Below are 22,887 nucleotides of genomic sequence, written 5' to 3'. Positions count from 1 at the left end.
CCTTATTGTCATTGTACAGCTGCACAAAAAATTAAGGCTCTCATTTAAAAGGTGCAAACTTACAATGTGAGGTAAGTTTTTAGTTTAGAATCTAATTTCTAAACTCTAGAATAGTTTTATGCTGCGAGTTTTTTGTGGGTAGTGATATTGTCTTCATCAGCTGGAATTTATAAAAAGGTCTCATTTTGTCATCTGTCACTGATTTACCTTACTCCCAAGGCGACATGACCATTCTGTTCATTATTGATTGCTTTTCAAAGTGGTGCAGACTATTCCCCTCAAAGGGTGTAGTGGAAACTTTAAAGGTCATGCGAGTTTCTATATGATAATTGTTATGTGCTTTTACAGTAAATTCTGTCTGTTAGGCTAGAGACACAAGAGGCCCTTGTTCCAGCCATTGACTGCATATGTGCAAGAAAGATGGAAACTTTATGGGAGAAAGAAAATAAAATGTGGCCTTGTTGAGGCGATAACTCAAAGAGAAACACACACACACACACACACACACACACACACACACACACACACACACACACACACACACACACACAAACACACACAGCTGGGGTACAAAAGGGAGAGCTTGAAATTGTGTAGACTTGGAAGACACCTTTTAAAATAAAATTCTTTCTTTGCTTTGCTTTTTCCATCACATCTATTTAAGTGTATTTTATATTCTAGGTCAAAACTGCCACCAAATTTTAGAGTTTCCATCTTCTTTCCAGTCTCTGGCTTGAGGTGCATCTGAGAAACAGTTTCATACATGGATTAAGAGAGGACATTGCAAGAAAAGTCAAGTGAACATGCATTACCTGGGACATTGGAAAATTATTTCTGATTGAACAGCATGCCATCCATGCAGAAAAGCTGCTAAATTCTGAAATATGAAAAGGTTGTCTGAGGCTCAAGGAGATCCTGTGGGAAAATTTTAATAAATAAATGCAAAATTATACCATGACTAGGAGAAAGGTGAAAGGGAGGAGAAGAAGCATACATAGAGGGTCAAATGTTATCAGGTGCATTAGGAGCGAACAGGTGCACAGGCCATTAGGGCCATTAGAAGCAAGCAGATCCTAGGCATAGACCATTAATGGTAGTAAATGATCAACCACCCCTATATGCTAAAAACACACAGAAACCTACACACACAGTAAGGCAGAAAAGGACGCATGCACACACAAGTTCAAGGCCCAAAACTGAGCATAAAGGTTTTAATAAGGAGATGCAAAATCAAAAGGAAAAAGTCACTTCTTAATATAAAATGGTTTGACACCAGAAGGAGGAGGATATTGAGTCTTTTTTTTAACACGCCATGTAGCTTGAGTAGCTTGTGTGCTTGTGGATGCGGCTGATGGAGTTTGGGTGGACTTAGTGGCAGCTGGAGCAGTCTGAATTGAGACATCGACCCCCTTTTACTGCAGATGTGTCACTGGGCCGACCACAACTTTCCATGTCCTGGAGATAATGAGTAATGACCTCAGTGAGAAGATCAGTGGTAGGTGATGGTGTAGAAAGGTCAGTCTCATCCAAAAGATGTGCAACCCAGGCAGAAATGGAAGCTAAAAGCACACCACAAATAGAGCCTCAGTAAGCATATACATACTCTGGCCACCGGGTTAATAAGTAAACCAATGGCTACTGCACACCGTATCCAAAGAGACAGAACAGTAGAAGAACAGGTTTGTCATATAGAAGAGAAACTGTTGGTAGACAAGAATACAAGAAGATCCAATACATACCCATGAATAGGTGCATTGTGTTGAGTTGTGTTAAAGAAAACCTCAGGAAAGAGAATAGGTCTAAAAAACATAAACCCAACTTATAAGCTCTATGGCCTGATGACGTAGGCCCAAGAACTATGGAAATGGGGCCCCTCAGGTGGAAGATATTGGGAATTTAGATGGCCTAATGCATAGGCAAATATTGATCCAGTATATGGGCAAAAAGGGTCCATTTTGGAGATAATGGTAATTTCCTAAGCATGCGGAAAAGGTGTACGTGAGCGATATTATGATTGGATAGTGAGGAGGGTGTGGCGAAAAGGGGGGCATGTCAGAGCTGTATATAAGCTTGCTGAAATCAGCAGTGCTTCGGTGCAAGTATCGTCTACTAGACAAACTTGTATCCCTGGTACCAGCTGGTTGATTGCTGTCTATACTGTACGACTATCAATAAACCTACCTCAACTGAATACAGTCTTCGTGAGTTTGGCTGATCATTTCTTCTTTGAATTTTAGCTTAGAATTATTGTTTAAACTTATAGTCAGATTGCAGGAGCTAGCCTGGGCCAATGTAGGTTGGAGGCAATTTTTGCCTACCATCCCTCAAGGGGAAGAAGCCATGAACTGTATTTTAGAAGTGGTGCTTGGCTGGCCGATGGAGAGGGATTGACTGGAAGAGAGAGGGCTGTTCGATCCAGGCCTCCCGGGCTACTATTAACAGTCCAGTTTAAAGGTCCTGGAGACCTTCTTTAGACCCAGCAGTTCCTCGGCCACTGTTGGAGGAATCACAGGAAGACTCGGGTTTTGTTGCCAGAAGAGCAAGGCTTTTATTATCATGCAATACCAGCATGAGCCAGTCTGCAGAGCGACTCCCGATATAATTCATCACAGCAAATATATAGGTTGCCCATACATTCCTACACATCATCCCAACATCTGTTTCAGATCTATGGCCACCCTGACTATACACACTTTGGTGCCACTCTTCCTAGGTACAGGCTCCGTTACCATATATGGTTACATTACAGTGTACATATATTGGACACTTTAAGTTACAATATACCAAATATGTGGACCATATCACCCACAATCCTGTACGCACACACAGACAAGTAGCTAATTTCCATGCTGATATTGTTTTACATATTATGATGAATATAATTCTTTCACATTCCCCAGTGTTGACCAATTGAGTCCAAAAATACTTTAGGATCAGGTTGGTAGGCTCTTTTATATTGCTTTTTATTTTCATCCAACTGTATCATAATGACCTCCTGAATTTTACCCTAGTTCATATTCCTTTCCATCCCAATGGTGAAGAGGCTAGAAGGCCTTCTTTTTCACAAACCCAAAAATAATCTGCTACTATTTTCTGATCCTTGTATATTTCTACTGAGGGTGGTGTTATAGTTTGGTTCACACAGTTTTCTACGTTTGTTCATTCCTTTCCTTAACCCTTGGGCTTGATGTATTGGGGCTCTGACAGGCGTATCTGATTGCCAGGCAGAATTTTTTTTTTGGAATTATTGTTACTTTGTTTAAGGGTGATTTGGAGCATAATAGGCAGTTATCCATACCTGCCTCTCTTGTTTGTACCATTGATTATTATCTGCTGTTTCCGATAAAGGATCTGAAACATTATCCTTTACATGTATATCGCTCACATGATGAGTGCTTCTGCATTGTTTGGATTGGTTATGGACTGTGTGTGGTTGCTGCTTTCCTGGAGATATTATCAAGTTATTATTAAGTCCGGCTGAAGTCTGAAAAATTAATTGTGGGGAAGCCTGGTTGGAATTATATGAGGGGGTACTGATTATAGCTTGATTTATCATTAGGAATATGATGAGAATCAGACATTCCAACCAACTTGTTTCCCTCATTTTCCTGCTTACCTTCTTCAACCACACCTGCAAGGATTTCAAGTCTTTGCACTTTATTAGTCTGGGATGCTGTCCTCTCCTCTCCCCTTTCTCTTTCAGCACTTACTTTAGTGACTCTCATACAGTGATAACTGTCCATGCCCCCTCATTCGCAGATGGTACCGCTTCTATCCATCTACTAAATATGTCTATTGTTACAAGCAAATGATTTGAGCTTCATTTGAACTCCAAATTCCCTGTGCATCTTTCTGACCTCCTCTCTGGTGCCACATAGAGTGTTCGTTCAGACCTGCTTGATGTTGAATCAGAACTATGTCCTGAGCCTGTGGCTCTATAAGAACTATGGGGCTAACATTGCTGTTTGACATCCTGTAGCCTTTTTTGCTTCTAAACCTGCTATGTTGTTACTTTTAACAAATTCACTCTCAGCTATATTTATAGCTGCCCCTTGCTTACATATGATGATGTATTGTGTAATCAAATAAATTTCCTGTCCTTTTGCCTCTTCCTGCCATATCTTCTCTAGGCTAGCATCTTTGTTGGAGTCATATGTCATTGAACAGTGAAACTCTGACTTTTATATCTGTGCCTCATATATATATATATATATATATATATATATATATATATATATATATATATATATATATATATATATATATATATAATGCATCTCTTCCTATCAAGTTAACAGTGGTTTGATTTGAGACTAGAATCGATATAGTCACGCTTATTATATACATGCATTGAATTTATGCATGTATAAACTGCTCCTGTGTCTACTAATATGGGTGTGCTTTTCCCTCTACCTCAATATGTAGGGTTCTTGTTCAGCGTTAGTTGTTAAAGTCGGTAACTGACTCTCCCCTATATGATTCTCTGGGTATCCCTAATAACCGTGGTTTGGACATGTGGGGCACGTGTGGAGTTTGACATGGATGTGTGGGGCATATTGTTCTATTCTGTCCAGTCTGTTTTGCTTTCCACCCATTCTGCTCTGCTTGTTGGGTATAATATAATATAAAACTGAGATAAAGTCACGAGCTAAACTGAATATTTATTGAAAAATTAACTGCAACTGATATGTCATGTTCAACCTTTTTCATATGGAAACAAACTTTAGTTTTGCTTGAACACAGGATTTGGAACAACCAGAGCTTGTTATTACAAACACAAAAGAAATTAAATTTGAAATAAAAGATGCATCAGTGGTGATCATTTCGCAAACTTTGACCATACACTTTTTGACAAACTCTCCCTCGTTAAAGGGCCGGGCAGATTTTGCAATCTCTGCTGCCACAATACTTTTTACTTAATACTTTCACTTTTTGATTTTGCTTTCATGAACATAGTCTGTCGGGAAACCAGACTTTTTTTCATCTCCTATGCCTTCTGGAGCTTCTGCTTTTCGTCCAGGTCCTTATACTTCTCATAATTCTTTGTTTCATAATGTCTTCTTATGTTATATTCTTTCTTTACAGACACGTTAGCTCCGCACACAAGACAAACAGGTCCGTCCTTTATATTTGTGAACAGATAAGCTACCTCCCACCTGTATTGAAAGCTCCTATTGTCCATCTTTCGTTTGGCCATTTTTGTGGAGGGTGGAATTAACTTGCCCGATGTGTCAACAGAGAATGAGGGGCATTTGCTGTTCGTGACTACGCGTCAATATAGTGGCAAGGCATTCTGGGATTTGTAGTATTAGCGAAGCATGCGGCTGGCCAGCTGTAATGCACATTTGATATGATCTCACAGGCCAAATATAATTACACCTATACAAGCCTGAGTTTGACACCCCTGGTATAAACTTTGACGGTGGTTACCGGAAATGTGTAGTGGGAGTGAGTGGAACAGGCTGGAGTGTGGGGAGAGTAGTGACATCTGCTCTGCTTCCTCTTTCTGAAGTGTAGCTTGAACCTTTTTCCTTATGGTTATTTGTCAGTTCTTCAAGCTGTAATTGAGTCGGTTTTCTCTTTAGCTCTTTTTCTTGAGATCTTAATTTATGCTCATTCTGTCTGTATTGTTTGACAGCATGTGAAACGGTCACAGAACCCCGTGTGGTTTGGAAGTTAAGCCGACCACCTCTTTCAGCTTGCATTTTACAGGTTGCGGCATGGCATTTATCACTGCCTGTCTAAACAGTGTAGCCAGTAATGGATCTCCCTCTGGATTCCCCTCTGTCTCTTTTTTCCATGTTTTCAGTTGTCTCCGAATGTACAACTTTGGGTTCTCTGCTTCCCCCAACAGATAGCCCTTTAATGCCTTTGGGTCAACTTTAGTTGGATACTTGGCATGCAAGGCATGCCACACGGCAGGGCGGTACGCATCAAAGACAATTCCATCCATGTGATGTGTCTCTACTGCCTCTGTCAAGTGTGAAGCATGAAGGATTTCTTCCATCTTTCCTCCTTCCAAGATCTTTGCCAAAAGGGCTTTTACATCCCCTACAGTTAAAAATTAAGGTACAACACTACACAGTGTCCCTTTATGTACAGAGCTAATATACAGTCTCACACAGACAGAGTTCTCATGCACTCACACTCTCAAATGTTTACACAAACACTTTCCATCGTAACTCATAACTTGTACTCAGCAATGTATGCGTACAAAGGTTAATCACACATAAAAAAATCTATTACATACCACCAGCAGCAACACATTGCCCTGAATGCTAGTGGTATTCTCTCATAAAACGATATCTATACTAACCGCTGTGATCTCTTATACACAAGCAGTATGCTAATTATGCACAATTGCTGTATTGGTCTGCTTTGGTTTTGTTGATATCCATCAAGGCCCTCTTACCAACAAATACATACCAATACAATGATCATCTACCTTTCATGTACTGCTATGCATCAAGGCCCTCTTAAGAGCACAGTAGATGCTCATAGGCGCACACTCATACTTGTCTGTTTTCACTTTTACTGATATCCATCAAGGCCCACATAGCAGCAAATACAGACCATGCAATGTTCATCTACTAGCTAGCTACCTTTAATGCACTGCTATCCATCAAGGCCCACTTAACAGTACAGCAGTTTAGTGCATGCATGTACAGTCGTATGCAAAGGTTTAGGAACCCCTGACAATTTCCATGATTTTCATTTATAATATATATGGATGTTTGGGTCAGCAATTTCATTTTGATCTATCAAATAAATGAAGGACACAGTAATATTTCAGTAGTGAAATGAGGTTTATTGGACTAACAGAAAATGTGCAATATGCATCAAAATGAAATTAGACAGGTCCATAAATTTGGGCACCCCAACAGAAAAATCACATCAATATTTAGTAGAGCTTAATAACAATAACAGTCTGGATTCTGGATGAATGTATTTTGGACCATTCCTCCTACAAAACATGTCCAGTTCAGTTAGGTTTGATGGTTGCCGAGCATGGACAGCCCACTTCAAATCACCCCAGAGATGTTCAATGATATTCAGGTCTGGGGACTGGGATGGCCATTCCAGAACATTGTACCTGTTCCTCTGCATAAATGTTAATTTAAAAAATGTATTTTAAAAGTACATTTAAAAAAAAAAAAATATTGTATGGAACAATCTATGCTAGTGTCATTTGTAATCAAGATGAATCTGATGACTTGTAAATGATTAAATCATTTTACAAGGCACAATATGTGGTTTGTTTATGCTGTGATCTGGAGTTAGTTAAATTTATTTTTTTGTGATGTAGACATAGTCTGTGGTTTTGTACCAACTATACATATATAACACTGAATGCAATTAAAGGGAAAAAAACTTTTTCGATATTGGCCTTTTAATTCATTTACCAGTGTTGAACTACACTGTGTTTAAACAATATTCTGTACTGTATATGTTACGTGGATGTAAATGTAACTTCTTTAAGCAAAAACACTGCCCAAAAAGAAAATGGGGAAAAATATTAATAAAAGTAAATAAATAAAAGCAAGCACCTTTATTACATTGTTTGTAAAATTAATATCCAAAGGCATCAAACACATAGCAATTTAATCATATGAACTGTTGTACTGTATAATCACTCAATCAATAATAGATTTCTTACTGAATAAATGTAACATTATGCTCACTTAGTGGTAATGTAATTTGAATGACAATCTTTGATCTTGAGAACACTTCGCTTCTCCAAGTCGTTCATTTCTTTAAGAATGTGTGCAACATTGTACCGCAACTCATGGAACTTGGACACAGAAACCTATTTTAAAAGAAAAAAAATTATATAAATACAAAAAACCTAGTCAGATCAAAACTCAATACTTTGCTTTACTAAACCTTATTGTTTAGTTAAGCTGTACCTTTAGTTTTAAATGATAAAACTAAGAAGACATCCAGTGTGAGTTTTACAGATGTTCTTATATTTTCAATAATGTAAAATAATGCATCTTATATTAACCCTAATATTTTCCTTTCCTGCATGAGGAGCACCGAGTCAACTTGACCATGTCTGTTTTGACTGCTTATAAAAATTAAGTATATAGGAGGTATGATAGCCATTTTTTCCCACCTTGTTTCCAACATATTAACATATATTTTGCAAAACAAAATGGGTATAATAAACCTTGTTTATATACAAAAATGCCTCATGTTTTATTAAAAAAAAAAAAAAGAAATTTTGAATTATTTTCACTATAGAGGTATATTTCAAAGCCAGGAGATTTTTTGAAACCATTTTGACCATTTTTAATGTCAGCAAATAATAAAACCTGTTTTTTCCAGGTCAAATTGATTTATAAGCATTTAAGTCAATTTGACCTGGAAAAAAACAGGTTTTATTATTTGCTGACATTAAAAATGGTCAAAATGGTTTCAAAAAATCTCCAATTGCAACATGTTCACAAATATCACCATTCTGTGTGATATTTGTGAACATTTGTGAAAATTTTGCAATTGCAATGTCTATTTTGCCCACCAGTTGATCACCCAAAAACAGGCTAAACACACACACACCACACAAAAACTTGGCATAATTTCTTGTAAATATAAATTCCTTTACACCTCTTATGCTTTTTATTATATTTAATTTATAAACACTAAACCTCATGAAATTATGCAGAAATTAAGAAGAAAATAAGCAGAAATGATTAAATATTATTTTGGAAAACCACTGGCTGGTGTATGTCAAACATTAGACAGGGAAAAAAATCTGTATGATATATTAATATGTTCTTTTATTTCAGTTTCTCAAAGACTTCAGAGTGTTTGGGCTTTTATTGCTATTTAAGGGTAGATACAGCTGTTGAAAGCATGAATGCTCACACTTACAACGATGACACCAGAAAACCCCCTCTTGAATACATATCTTGGAGGTGTACACAAAATGTAAAAAGCACTGAGGGCAGTGCTAACAAGATCATGATGTACAGTGGGTACAGAAAGTATTCAGACCCCTTTAAATTTTTCCACTCTCTTTTGATTTTATCACATGGCTGCAATGAAACAAAGTTCATTTTATTTCTGATTAATGTACACTCAGCACCCCATCTTGACAGAAAAAAAGACATTTTTGCAAATTTATTAAAAAAGGAAAACTGAAATATCACATGGTCATAAGTATTCAGACCCTTTGCTGTGACACATATTTAACTCACATGCTGTCCATTTCTTCTGATCCTCCTTCAGATGGTTCTACTCCTTCATTGGAGTCCAGCTGTGTGTATTTAAACTGATTGGACCTGATTAGGAATGGCACACCTGTCTATATAAGACCTTAAACAAAGTGAGCAATCGTGGGAGAAGAACCTTGGTGAGAGAGGTAAAAAAGAACCCAAAGATCACTGTGGCTGAGCTCCAGAGATGCAGTTCCAGACAGTCAACTATTACTGCAGCCCTCCACCAGTCGGGGCTCAATGGCAGAGTGGCCCGACAGAAGTCTCTCCTCAGTGCAAGACATATGAAAGTCCACATAGTTTGCCAAAAAACACATGAAGACATGACTCCCAGACTATGAGAAATAAGATCCTCTGGTCTGAGGAGACCAAGATTAAACTTTTTGGCGTTAATTCTAAGCGGTATGTGTGGAGAAAACCAGGCACTGCTCATCATCTGCCCAACACAATCCCAACAGTGAAACATGGTGGTGGCAGCATCATGCTATGGTGGTGTTTTTCAGCTGCAGGGACAGGACGTCTGGTTACAATTGAAGGAAAGATGAATGCGGCCAAGTACAGAGATATCCTGGAAGAAAACCTTTTCCAGAGTGCTCACCACCTCAGACTAGGCCAAAGGTTCACCTTCCAACAAGACAATGACCCTAAGCACACAGCTAAAATAACAAAGGAGTGGCTTCGGAACAACTCTGTGACCATTCTTGACCTGCCAAGACAGAGCCCTGACCTAAACCCAATTGAGCATCTCTGGAGAGACCTGAAAATGGCTGTCCACCAAAATTTACCATCCAACCTGACGGAACTGGAAAGGATCTGCAAGGAAGAATGGCAGAGGATCCCCAAATCCAGGTGTGGAAAAACTTGCATCATTCTCAAGAAGACTCATGACTGTACTAGCTCAAAAGGGTGTTTCTACTCAATACTGAGCAATGTGATATTTCAGTTTTTCTTTTTAAATAAATTTGCAAAAAATTCTAGATGTCAGTTTTATTTGTGTCAAGATGGGGGTGCTGAATGCACATTAATGAGAAATAAAATGAACTTTTTTGATGTTAGCAAATGGCTGCAATGAAACAAAGAGTGAAAAATAGAAAAGGGGTCTGAATACTGTATATTAAGGAGCTGTATTCAAGTGAGACAACTAACTGGCTATTGTTAAGTAATCACTTTGCTGTGTAAATTTTTGCAATAGTATGAACTGATTAATTTAGCAGTAGAAATGACTCACTGGATATTTTATAGACTTTTACACAGTGACATCAAACTATATACTGTATGTAACCTAGTGAACCAGCATTAATGTATTCAGTGTTAGAGATTTAAGCACTTATGTACGTCGCTCTGGATAAGGGCGTCTGCCAAATGCTGTAAATGTAAATGTAAATATACTGCATGTACAAGTGAGAATATACAGAAAAACTGCCACAGATAAGCCGCAAAAGTTATGGAACCAAGTTTAGTCTCTGCCAAATTTATGGAGGATCTGCTCATTATAAAACACATACAAGGGCCGGTTTGTGAATGGAGGGCAGAGTCTGGGGAACAAGCGGTAAGCTTCACACACCCGTGAGTATTATTTCAAACAGTAACCACTGGAGGAGATTTAAGAACAGAGAGCGAGAGGAGTGAGGGAGATGAACACGCAGAACTGTGAGTGTAAAAGTGTTTCTCGATATTCTGAGCTGAAAAATTAATCAAAGTCAAACAAGTAAAGAGAAGCTTGTCTTCCTTCCGCTTCCTCATCCCATACAGGGACCATCAAACTGGTGCCAAACCTTGGACAACACAGTCATGGAGTCCTCACCAATGGTGGAAATAGATAAATCTCTTGCCAGCCTCCACTACATGTAACAACATGTGCTCCTTGAACGGTGAACAAAGCAAGTACAACACTTTCAGTTTTTAGTCAATTTAAACAGTCAAAGATAACACAAGCAAACACAACAAAGAGAAAAAACCTAAATCCCAAATCCAAACCTACATGCAAAAAAAAGTGTGAAAAAGTGCTTGCCCCTAAACCTAATAATTGGTTGGGCCACCCTTAGCAGCAAGAACTGCAATCAAGCATTTGCAATAACTTGCAAAGAGTCTGTTACAGCACTGTGGAGGTATTTTGGTCCACGAATCTTTGCAGAACTGTTGTAATTCAGCGACATTGAGGGTTTTCGAGCATGAACCGCCTTTTTAGGGTCATGCCATAGCATCTCAATAGGATTCAGGTCAGGACTATGACTAGGAATATGACTGTTTTTCTTCAGCCATTCAGAGGTGGACTTGCTGGTGTGATTTGGATCATAGTCCTGCTGCAGAACCCAAGTTCGCATTAGCTTGAGGTCACGAACAGAATATTATGGCCGCATATTGTCCTTCAGGATTTTTGGTAGACACGCAGAATTCAAGGTTCCATTAATCACAGCAAGTCTTCCAGGTCCTGAAGCAGCAAAACAGCCCCAGAACATCACACTACTTTTACTGTAGTGTATTTTACTGTTGGTATGATGTTCTTTATCTGAAATGCAGTGTTACTTTTACACCAGATGTAACGGGACACACACATTCCACGATGTTCAACTTTTGTCTCGTCAGTCCACAGAGTATTTTCGAAAAGTCTTGGGGATCATCAAGATGTTTTCTGGCAAATCTTAGACAAGCCTTTATGTTCTTTTTGCTCAGCGGCGGTTTTCATCTTGTTTTCCCTTAATAATAAAAACCTTCATTTAAAAACTGCATTTTGTGTTTGCTTGTGTCATCTTTGACTAATATTTATGATTCATGATCCGAAACATTAAAGTGTGACAAGTGTGCAAAAAAAAAAAAAAACAATTAGGAAGGGGCAATCACCTTTTCACACCACTCTATATAATTCGGTGCTGTTTTTTTAATGAAACTTTATGCAAAAACTTGCTTTTAAGGATTTAACCCGTAATCCTCAACTTTCTAAGGACTTCTCTAACTGCCCCAATCTCTTTAGATGAATTAAAGGAAGCCTTTATGGACATGAAGAATGGGATGTCGCCGGGTTGGGATAGAATCCATTATGAACTATACCTCCCTTTCTGGGATGAGCAACAGCCGTTGTTTAACATGATGTTCATGTTTGTTCAACAATAGTGCTAATGTAACCATTATCACTCTGTACCCAAGGCCTGACAAAAATTTAAATCAGTGTGGAAATCATAGACCGTCATCTAAATGAAGTTAAACTGTATGCCAAAGTTCTAGGTTCCCGTTTAGACACTTTTATGATTAAATAGGTGCAGAATCTCACATCTCACGCAACACTTGTCAAGGATGCCCCTCTCCATTGTCCCTATCTCGAGTCTTATGCATAAAAATTTTGTCGACACACTATGGTGAGACCCATTACTTTTTGTAATACTTGGATATCTTTATATGCAGATGAGATACTATTATACGTCGGTGACACAACTTATTCAATTTCATGTTCTTTCAGTGTTTAACTTTTTTAGCTTTTATTTTGGATATAAGTTTAATTGGACTAAATCTGCATTAATGCATTTAAACTATTCATCCTCTCTTTCTACTCTCCCAGCAGGCATACCGATAGTACCTACACGTAGCTTTAGGTATTTAGGAGTTGAGATTTCTTCATCTTTTCACGAGAGTTTTAAAAAAAATGTATGGTGTATATAATTGCGTAGCCGAATCATTGGTCAATGTTACCATTATCTCTACAAGTTAGAATTTCTATAATTGTAATTGATATTTTACCTTTCATTAATTTCTTCTCTATGATACCACTTGACCACCCACAGATTTCTGGTCCAAGCCTCAAACATTTATATGTAATGACAAACCTCCTCGTATAAAATATGCAATGCAATAGCGCTGCAAAGATACTGGTGGTGTTGCAGTACCAAACTAAATGTTACCCCTGGGTAATTATTTTGCAACCCCTTACAGTATGGTTGAAGACTGGCCCTTTTGTCTCTTTAATCTGGAAATTTTAACTGGCAGAAGATTTAATTCATTGTAATATCCATTTGAAGTGTGTGAAACAGCATTTTGGCTCAGTTATATCTCAACATATCTTCTTACTGTCTGGTGTGCAGCCTCAAAGTTATCTTACAATAACTTTAAATGGCACTCTTTCACACCTCTAGTTCATAATCATAGTCTAATTACAGACAATAAACCCAGACCTGCCAACCTTGGAAAAAATTTTTGAGTAGCAACTTACTGCAGCGACGCGGTGCAAGGTCAGGCACATTTGCTGGTCAGTGTTGATCAAGTTCACAGGCTCACTCATCACAAATTTTACTATATTTTTGCTATATAAATACTGGCAAATAAAGTAAAACTTGATTTGTGCGTAAAACTGAAACTTGAGGCACAACACCGGTCAAGAACGTCTGAGGGGCATATACTCGCTTCTTTTTAGATTTGATTCCCTTTCCCTCCCTGTCAGTATCCTCATCTGACATCATGTGTATAACTAACTGCAAGGCACACACAAAACACACACATCATCATTCTCATGTTTTGCATAATAGGTTTGGCATGGCTACTAAAATAAAGAGTATAACGTTATGTGCATGATCGTTTGTGTATAATATCTGCATATTATTTTAACAACTCTTTATGTATTACCATAAATTAGATCTAATGAACTAAACAGTAACTTCATATCTGACAACACATACATGTGTTAATTTTCTCAGCAATAATGCAAGACTCTAGACTTCACTATTTTGACTGGCTGATCATATAATACCTCCCTCATCATTTCCACTTTCTGCTTCTATTTCCCTGCTTTTCACAAAAAAAATCTGATGTCCATCAGATGTGATCTACAGGAGCCAGTAACAATCGAGTCAGAATACGATTGAAATTAAAAAAATGACATTAGTTTCGTCATGTTATAGCATGACTGCGTGCTATAAAAGGGACACAGATGCTTGCGGATATTGATGTCTGCGTGCTCGCGCCAGTTTGTCTTTTCCGTTAAAGTACGACAGCAATGCGTTTACAGGCATGATTTACGTTTCCTATATAAATACTGGCAAATAAAGTAAAACTTGATCTGTGCGTAAAAGTTAAACTTGAGGCACAACACCGGACACTTGGGCACATGCCCCAGTAAAGAAGTCTAACGACGCCTGTGGTTCAGCAGGCTTATTAAAATGGATGAAATTCACAATTCTGGCCATTTACCTTTGAAACGTTAGGTCATCACTTGTATAAAAAAAAAAAAAAAAAAAAAGTCACTGTAAGAAGAATTGAAGACGGACAGAGACAGATGAAAACCAAATTGTTTTGATGGCTCTCCGCTTGTAGCGTTGAAGAGTTTTAAACTGGCGCTATGATTGGTCGAATTATTATTTTCCCAGGTTGCTGCCCAATGCGGTTACACCCATAGGCGCATTGCCTGGTGCGCAAATGCACAGACAGTTGAACTCAAAGGCATCAATGGTTTTTTATAATGCGTATTTTGAAGTGATAAATCGTAGCAGCGTACTTTAATGTCTAAATGCATATCTGCTACACAAAATGCGTAAAGGTTGGCAGGTCTGTAAACCTTTTGCTTTTCCAGAATGGAGTGATAGGTGCATACATGTTAAAGTTAACATATTGGGAGTAAACAGTCCACAGTCTTTTAATGATCTGTATGATCACATAACTTACCATGAAACTCTTTTTTTTTTTTTTTTTAATTTGCACCCGAGACCTGCAATGAGAGGGTAGGGATTTCCATGGGGAACTAGTATTTCTTGTTTTGCTATCCATAAAATCCTGACAGTGGAAGCAGGTATGAGGAGTATAGTATCTTCATTGTATTTTAGTTGTTGTTTTTTTAAAGCCTCCTAGAAGCAGTTACCAATTTTGAACATGTGGTACAGAGATATATAGCATGGACACACATTCAATATGGTAAAACCTTAAAATTATTTAAACTTAAACAATTAATTCACCACAAAATGGTCCATGGAATATCTATCACTCCTAGGAGACATTATATAATGAAGTTTTCCACTTCTTCTAATTGTAATTGTACGAGTTTCCTGAACATAAGACACCTGCAGACATATGACATATGTTTAGGAAATGCCATGTTGCTCATTTTTGGAAACAGGTATCTATGACGCTGAAGGACATTCAGTTGATATATCATGTTGTCCTAAACTATTTGTCTTACGTGATGACTCATCTTTCAGTTTCTCTCGATCTGAGAAGAAATTGTTATTCTGTGTATTAACTGTTAAGAAAATGCTTGCATTACATTGTCAATCTCCACAGTCTTTAGCTTGATGAGCTGTACTTGCCTTGTGTAATCTTCCGTAATTATTTTTGTTATAGATAATCTGCATTTGGGGGCTGGCAAAAAAAACTCCAGCTTGGTATCAATGAGCCGTGGACAACACGCGGCTAAAGATGATTAATTGTTTGGCCATCCATGCACCAATTTTGATATGTATTCAGTACAGAGGCATGTGAACAACCCACACGGCACACGGTTTCTGAGATTGAAGTTCTGAGGCACCATGCCATCACAATTTGTTCAAGTTCAACGGAACGACAGTCTCACAGGTCAAAGGTGCAACATACATACAGACAAACATAAAACAACAATGACGCAGGGGGCAGGTATGGACTATGCCATCAGTATAAAAAATACACTCAAGATATACATATAAATATGTAGACTATAACAATGCTTCCCTAGATATTGTACATGTGCAACAGGAGGCATTCAGAGTCAAGCAGCTGGTAGCGGGCTTGTGCAAGATGCAACATGAGCATGTAAACATGTGTCCTTTATCAAACTCTGGGTGTGATATATACTGTACTGCTATTTGAACTGCACCTGCTGCACAGTTCATTTGTCAGGAGCTCTCATTGCTCCAGGTTGGATTGGCCTCATCCATTGGTCTGAATATATTGGCTCATCGGTGACCAATCAGGCATAACATTATGAACGCCTTCCTAATATTGTTTGGTCTCATTTGGTTGCCAAAATAGGCCTAACCTTTCAAGGCATGGACTCCACTTGACCACTGAAGGTATTCTGTGGTACCTGGCACCAAGATGTTAGCAGCAGATGCTTAATTGGACTTGAAATACAGTGTAAAATACATAATGTATTAGTCTGTATTTCTATATTCTTGACAAATTTTGGGCCAATTAATATCAGTCAGTTGTCACTTGAATGACACTGCCGATTTGAGTGCTGGCCGTACATGGCCACAATTTGCTTTGTTTTTGCAATGCTTCTGTAAATGTCAATTATTAAATGTGGTATACAAATAAATTGAATTAAAAATTTAATTGACATCTTTTAATGGCTACTGCTAGCATGATTATTCACCATGTCACAAAATAAAAGTAATCTCAAATTGGTTTCATGAACATAATGAGTTCAATGTTCCAATAAAACACCTTTGGGATTTAATAGCATGGAAGATTTACAGCATTTCTCAAATTCATACCTGTAAAATCTGCAGGAAATAGATGATCATGTCATGAACATGGACCAGAATCTCAAAGGAATGTTCCCAAAATGCCACGAATAACTGAGGTTCTTTTCGTAGCAAAGGCCTTATCGAGTATTAGTATAATGTTCACAATAAAATAAAAATCACACTAATTTTTTATATATGTGTATATATATATATATATATATATATATATATATATATATATATATATATATATATATATATATATATATATATATATACACACACACACACACACGCATACATACATACTTTCTTTAATTAATAGCAGGGTGAAATTCTCATCACAGTAGAAACATATGTAATAATTATGGTAATCATAATTACCTCAAATTGATGAAGAATCCCATCAGAAAGTGTCAACTGCAATATAACAGTTGGCTGTAAAGCTCGAGACAAGGAACTGAAATATATTTTTTAAAAAATGGCGTAATCAACGGTTTTTGTTTAAATAAGGAACATAGCTTTTTTTTGTGGGTACATGAAACATCAGCAATGCCTAGTAATTTTCCCATTAATGCTCCTTATTGTTGATATTAAACTTATTAAATCGACTGTCTATTTATCAACTTAATCTCTTAATATTTCTATCTTTCTCTTTTCTTCTTCAGGGGACCCAACACTTTGATTCCAGCACACTGGAATCTTATTAGTTCTGTTAAGATTTATAGAAGTTATAATTATTTTTCTTCAAAAAGGCATACAGTGTAAATTCTTTTTTTTCATAAATACTTGTTTGTTTCTTGTGGGTATTGAAGAAGGCTTTACCAATGCAGCAATCCAGCATTTTAGCTCCAATAAGAATGTGCAGTATCCAAAATGTACCTCAAAGAAGGGGTCCCCAACCCCAGGCCCCAATTTTTTTTTTTTTTATTGTGAAAGATTACCACTTACTGTCTCAGGCACAGTTTTTCATGCACTGATCAATAAAGCTTGCAAGCAAACCCTAGCGATGAGTGACATTAACGAGTTTATTGAAACAGCTGATTCACAGGCCCACTTTGTTTAATATGTAGCGAACAACTATCCAAACAAGGCAGTATTAGGAATAAGGAGCATAAGTGGATAAGGGTGTCAGCCAAATGTTAATGTAATTTATTTTTTAGCATCTCTGAAAAGCTTTTATACTGGAATGAGATGGGTGTTATCCTATCTATTATGCACATCACAACTGTACCTTGTTGAAATTGCAACATCCACTCTCCATCTGAATTTTTCTAATTTAGGTAATGTTGAGCCATGATTTGTAACAGAAGCATCAAGTGATGGCCGCCTAAAAGAGAAATCAGAACAGAACATATCTGACTACTTGTCTGCTTCTATTCACTGACAACAAATGAATAAAAATTAAACCAATTTAAAGCTTGGGGTTTCTGATAAAGAATTTGAAAGTAGCACAAGTTAGATAAAATGCATATATTTATTATTTAGCTTTACTTCATACCCATGTCCAAAGACAATGCCGGAAATGTCTGCAATGAACTCCTCAAAAATCCTGTATATGATAAAAAGTAGTGTTTAGTCTCGTCATAACTCCAAGAGGTATTCTACAGCAGTGGTCCCCAACCCCCAGGCCGCGGACCGGTACCGGTCCGTGGACCAAATGGTACCGGGCCGCCCAAGAAACAATAAATTATTTCCGTTTTATTTACTGTGGTGTTTTCTCTCGGGTTTGTGCGACTTTCCATAGACGAGAGGTTAACCGGGAGCTGAGACGTCACCTAAAGCCGCACCAATACCCTGCATGCGCAAAATATCATGATATCGGGCCGGGTTTAGGTGACGTCTGGAGCTGAGCGGCTGCAAGCGGCAGTGGTGTTGTAGCTTTGGTGGAGAGAAGGTGTGTATCGCTCTTCTCTCTGTTCACCGGTACTTTGTCATGTTTAACAGTGCTTGGTATACGTGTATATTGTGTTTGCTCAAATTTAACCCACAAATTAGCAAAAATGAGCACGAAACAGACGTCGTTAGAAAGTTAGAAACTCTGCCGGTGTTCTAGATTAAAGTCATGGTGGAATACCCTGAGATTGTCACCACAGCACTTAAATCCCTATTGTCATTTCCGACATGCTAGCTGTGTGAAGCGGGTTTTCTGCAGTGACGGCAACCAAAACAAAACAACGGAATAAACTGGACATAAGCAACACACTTGTGTCATTGTCTCCTATTACCCTAGATGGAACCGTCTCGTTGTAAAGAAACAAGCTCAGGGTTCTCATTGATTTAGCGTTGTAGTGAGTTAAAAAGGCATGTTTATATACAATTAAATTAAAATTATTAAATCAAAACAATCTAAAATATAAACAATCAACGTCCCCCCCCTCAGCGGGCCATGGTAAAATGATCAAACGATGACCAGTCCGCGGCGATAAAAAGGTTGGGGACCACTGCTCTACTGGCCTTAAAGCCAGTTCGATCATAAATTAGGGTGGAAATGGCAGTTATTACATATAAATTGAGAGTTTAATTGGTTTAAAACTAATGTGGTATAGAATTTCAGAGTGACAGGTTTTACAGTAATTGTCCAAACAGAAACATGATCCAGCATAAATCGGATATACTACATTCATAATAGAGATTCAGGAAAGTGGTTAGCATGCCTCGCTCATTGAAACATTTACTCATTTACAATTACTTATTTATTTACAAGTACTCTTATTTACTTAATTACCATAAAGTGGTGAGGGTATGCAATTTTGTTCATTAAAAGATTAACTAATGAAAACCTTGATTTGAATTTAAATCATAATTTGCACAGATTAATGCACTTTTATATACAAATTAGGTATTAGGTAAATCAGGTATGATAACCAGCTATATGTATTATGTTTGAATATTTAGCCAAACTAACATATAGTAGTGCTTTGTTGTTTCTATGAAAAACCCATACTAGCTTTGCTAGTTCACCATGTCAGGGACCAAAAAAACCTTGAGATAATTCTAATTCTGAGATAATTAAGTTTTATATTATTGCCATTAATTAAAGAATATAAACAAAAGCAAACAAACAAACTAACCCTTTGAGTAAGACAAATAAAAGAGAGTGTGTTTCTATGGGATCAATGAATAAAAAGTGACATGAATTTAGCTCTATGGCAAATACCACAGTAAATAGTAAGCATGGCCTGAACAACACAATACTTGCATCTAATATGCATTGGGGTTTCCAGTAAGTACCAAAATACAGATTTCTAAAGTGACGTCTCAAAGTGGTGCTTTAAAAAATTTGATTTCATATAAACCAGTAAGATTAATAATAAACAATGTTTAATCGTGTTTGATAATGCAGTTCAAAATGTGCGCAGTAGGTGCAGTTTACAAAGTAAACTGCTCAAAAAAATTAAAGGAACACTTAAATCACACAGTAGATCTCAGAGAACAAAATATTCATGTTGAAAATTACTTAAATATGATGTGTAATTCACTGAAAACAAAATTATTTGACGATGGTCAACAGAAACCAAAATCATCAACCGTCTAAGGGCAGCATTAAAGAAAATGTAAAATAAAAATATCTAAAATCAAATTACCGGTTGATCCTCTAAGGGTGCTTCATTCTGAAAATTAAGACTGCATAGAATTCTGTATACAAGTGATGTAGTAGATTACAACCAAGAACATAATTGCAGCACGCAGTCGTCTCTCCATGGTGTACTGTATGCTGTATTTTCCTCTTTTTGTTTACTTCTGGAGTTTCGTTGAAATTTCCCGCACGTTTATTCTGACCAATCGAGAAGCAGTTTAGGAAATACGCTCAAAGACATGGCCAATGAGTGATGTGGATGTTATCACATGACTTCATTTTGGTTTGTTTCAACTGGTGCGGAACAGAACGATCAGTGTGGTGTGAAAAGGAACCAAAACTGCTAAAAAGCTACAATGTATCATTTTTTGCTTTTGGTCCGGACCAAATGAACCGAACTATAGGTGTGAAAGAACCCTAAGGCCCCAATGTGCTTATTTGCACACCAGGAAATGTCAGTGCAAATTCCTGATGCTGGATGTTTTCCTGAGGGATCTACTATTAGACATCAGTGAGCTCCTGGACATCCTGTAGTGCTACTTGGAAGCTTCAAATGCTTCGATACATAATGTCCCAAAGATTTCCATTTGGATTCAGGTCTGAGCAACATGAAGGACCAACAATAGCATCAATAATAATTTTAAAGGAAACATAAGATTTCACATGTGCTTAGTGTGAAACTGATCTCATCCATGAAGGGGGCAACCGTGATGGAGTTCTCTGACAAATGCCACAAGCTGCACGCTGCTGTTTTGTGAGTAGGATTCAATATGATGAATATGATCATGCCACCATCATAGAATCTGTTTCTTACAGTTTGGTCAGAAACATGCACACAAGTAACCTGCTGGTGGTAATTTTGTAGGGTACTGGAAGTATTCTCCTTTTCCTCCTCATACACATTAGCAGATATCAGTCCTGCTGCTGAGTTATTGCCCTACATCCCTTCCACTCTCATCTTGTGTAATGGCCCAGTATGTCTGTCATACTCTAAACTCTGTTCAGACACCACAGACCTTGAAATGACAAGCATAAATGTACAAATCTGGAAGTGCTGGACTACCTGTGCAACCTGCCTGGGTTGCAGGTACTGCCTCATGCTACAAGTAATGACAGGGAGCCTAAAAAAAAACTCCTACAAAACTAGAGGCAAATCAGTCGAGAAGGATAAGGACAAAGACATTGTCTGCAAAGCATTTTCTTTTTGGGAGTTGTCTTGCGGTTGCTTATCCAGTGCACTTGACACTTTCATTTACACCAAAGGAGATAAAAGTGATCCACAATCACTTATGCTTCCTAATTTGACAGACTGATACTGTATCCCTGAAATTTTAATGACTTAGTGTTATACTGTAGTGATTACATGTTCTTAATTTTTTTGAGTAGCAGACAAGCAAACTGCTTATTAAGACACTTTAATTTTTACTGTTCCAGTAATTTGGCTTCTGTTTGTATCTAGAACATCTTACCTTAGATCATGAAGATCATCTTCAAAGCTCTGAAAAGAAAAGAAAAAACGTAGTAGTTAATTCAATGTGCTTTTCTAATGGCATTCATGGCTTAACACAATTTGCAGCTATTCTTTGTTCTCTATAGGTTGTGTTAATTTACTTTTAGCAATTGTTTGTATTGAACTTCAAACAAGCTGGCCTACAGACAAGTTTCATATAGACAACTAAGTATATTAAAATAAATACCTGTGCTGGCAGGTGTGTAATTTTTTATTTTTCAGTTGTATGAGGAATTATGCATAATAAAACCAGGATTGTTTTCCTGATCTATACAGTTAAACTGATAAGTGTGAAATTGATTGTAACTGTCAGACAGCAGGACTGATGATTACAATAATTTGCTATTTAATCATTTAAAATGTTTATTAACAATCATTCATTTGTTAATAATAGTGAAAAATTCCATCTTCCATTATAAACCATCTTTTTATAATTAATTATTCAATTCTAAATAATTATAGCCCTTCTATTTTTTATCCATATTTTTGAAATGAAATTAATAGAATTGAAGACTTTGAAAAACCCTGGACTTCTCATGATATTGGGAGAATACTTTCTAAAATCAGTATATTATCCTCCAAAATTCCCTTTGATTATACATGTTAATAAACGTACCTCTATTTTCACTGAAGACGGTGGTACACGTAAAGCTTCTCTTAGTAGCTCATACATGCCTGACACAATGTCGCTAAGCTTGTCTTCTGATAGGAGATTATCCTCAATAATATCTGTCATGCACCCACTGCACGCTTTGCCATCCAATGCATTTACAACAGCTGGAAAATATAATTGCACATATTAAACCATTCGCACATTTATTGTGGAACGCCTTTCGAAGACTAGCCACTTCAATACAATCTGCTGTTTCTTCTAAAGATGTTTTTGCTAGCTAACTCACCTTTAAGTATTCGTCTGAATAGTTGTTTATCCAGATCTTTCAAGTGTTTGGCCATGTTGACGACTTCTCTTGGGATTCTTCCTCCCCAAAGCTTAACATTATGTTCAGCCATCATGTAGTAGTTTGTAATAAGTATATATTTACGCGGTACAGCTTCACGCCCAAAACAAGTCAGCACAAAATACCGTCCAGCATATATCGTATTATTACGCTACATTCAAGACCAACTGGAAACTGGGACTTTTCTTTATTTCCCAGT

General features: G+C 37.3%; 1 protein-coding gene and 1 long non-coding RNA gene across 4 annotated transcripts; one reads left to right on the top strand and one right to left on the bottom strand.

The window, feature by feature from the left end:
• LOC113635634 lies at positions 1 to 950 on the top strand. Its single transcript, XR_003438874.2, has 2 exons — positions 1 to 71; positions 682 to 950. It is a non-coding gene; the product is annotated as an uncharacterized LOC113635634 (long non-coding RNA).
• A 232-nt stretch (positions 951 to 1,182) lies between these two features.
• On the bottom strand, positions 1,183 to 22,884 carry commd5 (COMM domain containing 5). Of its 3 annotated transcripts, none has more exons than XM_047802331.1 (7): positions 22,629 to 22,884; positions 22,346 to 22,506; positions 21,689 to 21,717; positions 18,141 to 18,191; positions 17,874 to 17,969; positions 17,024 to 17,099; positions 1,183 to 1,559 (listed from the first exon to the last, which is right to left on the bottom strand). In XM_047802331.1, the coding sequence occupies exons 1-7, from the start codon at positions 22,741 to 22,743 to the stop codon at positions 1,413 to 1,415; spliced, it is 675 nt and encodes a 224-aa protein (XP_047658287.1). In that variant the 5' UTR covers positions 22,744 to 22,884; the 3' UTR covers positions 1,183 to 1,412. The 3 variants fall into 3 exon arrangements, with proteins under 3 accessions (XP_047658287.1, XP_047658288.1, XP_026991590.1); XM_047802332.1 differs by lacking the exon at positions 1,183 to 1,559 and adding an exon at positions 2,456 to 2,494; XM_027135789.2 differs by lacking the exon at positions 1,183 to 1,559 and adding an exon at positions 7,535 to 7,807.
• Between the last annotated feature and the right edge of the window lie 3 nt (positions 22,885 to 22,887).

Source organism: Tachysurus fulvidraco, chromosome 17 (assembly GCF_022655615.1).
Source record: "Tachysurus fulvidraco isolate hzauxx_2018 chromosome 17, HZAU_PFXX_2.0, whole genome shotgun sequence".
NCBI classification, from domain to species: Eukaryota; Metazoa; Chordata; class Actinopteri; order Siluriformes; family Bagridae; genus Tachysurus; species Tachysurus fulvidraco.
Note: the sequence above shows the minus strand (reverse complement) of the source record. Positions and strands in the feature narration are given on the sequence as shown.

What these genes read in the sequence shown, in the direction of transcription:
- commd5 (XM_047802331.1), bottom strand. Translation starts at nt 22,743, where the DNA reads ATGATGGCTGAACATAATGTTAAGCTTTGGGGAGGAAGAATCCCAAGA. An exon ending in GATGTTGCAATTTCAACAAG is followed by an intron (nt 17,100 to 17,873) that starts GTACAGTTGTGA and finishes AATATATTTCAG; the next exon opens with TTCCTTGTCTCGAGCTTTAC. An exon ending in GGATTCTTCATCAATTTGAG is followed by an intron (nt 1,560 to 17,023) that starts GTAATTATGATT and finishes GTGTGCTTTTAG; the next exon opens with CTTCCATTTCTGCCTGGGTT.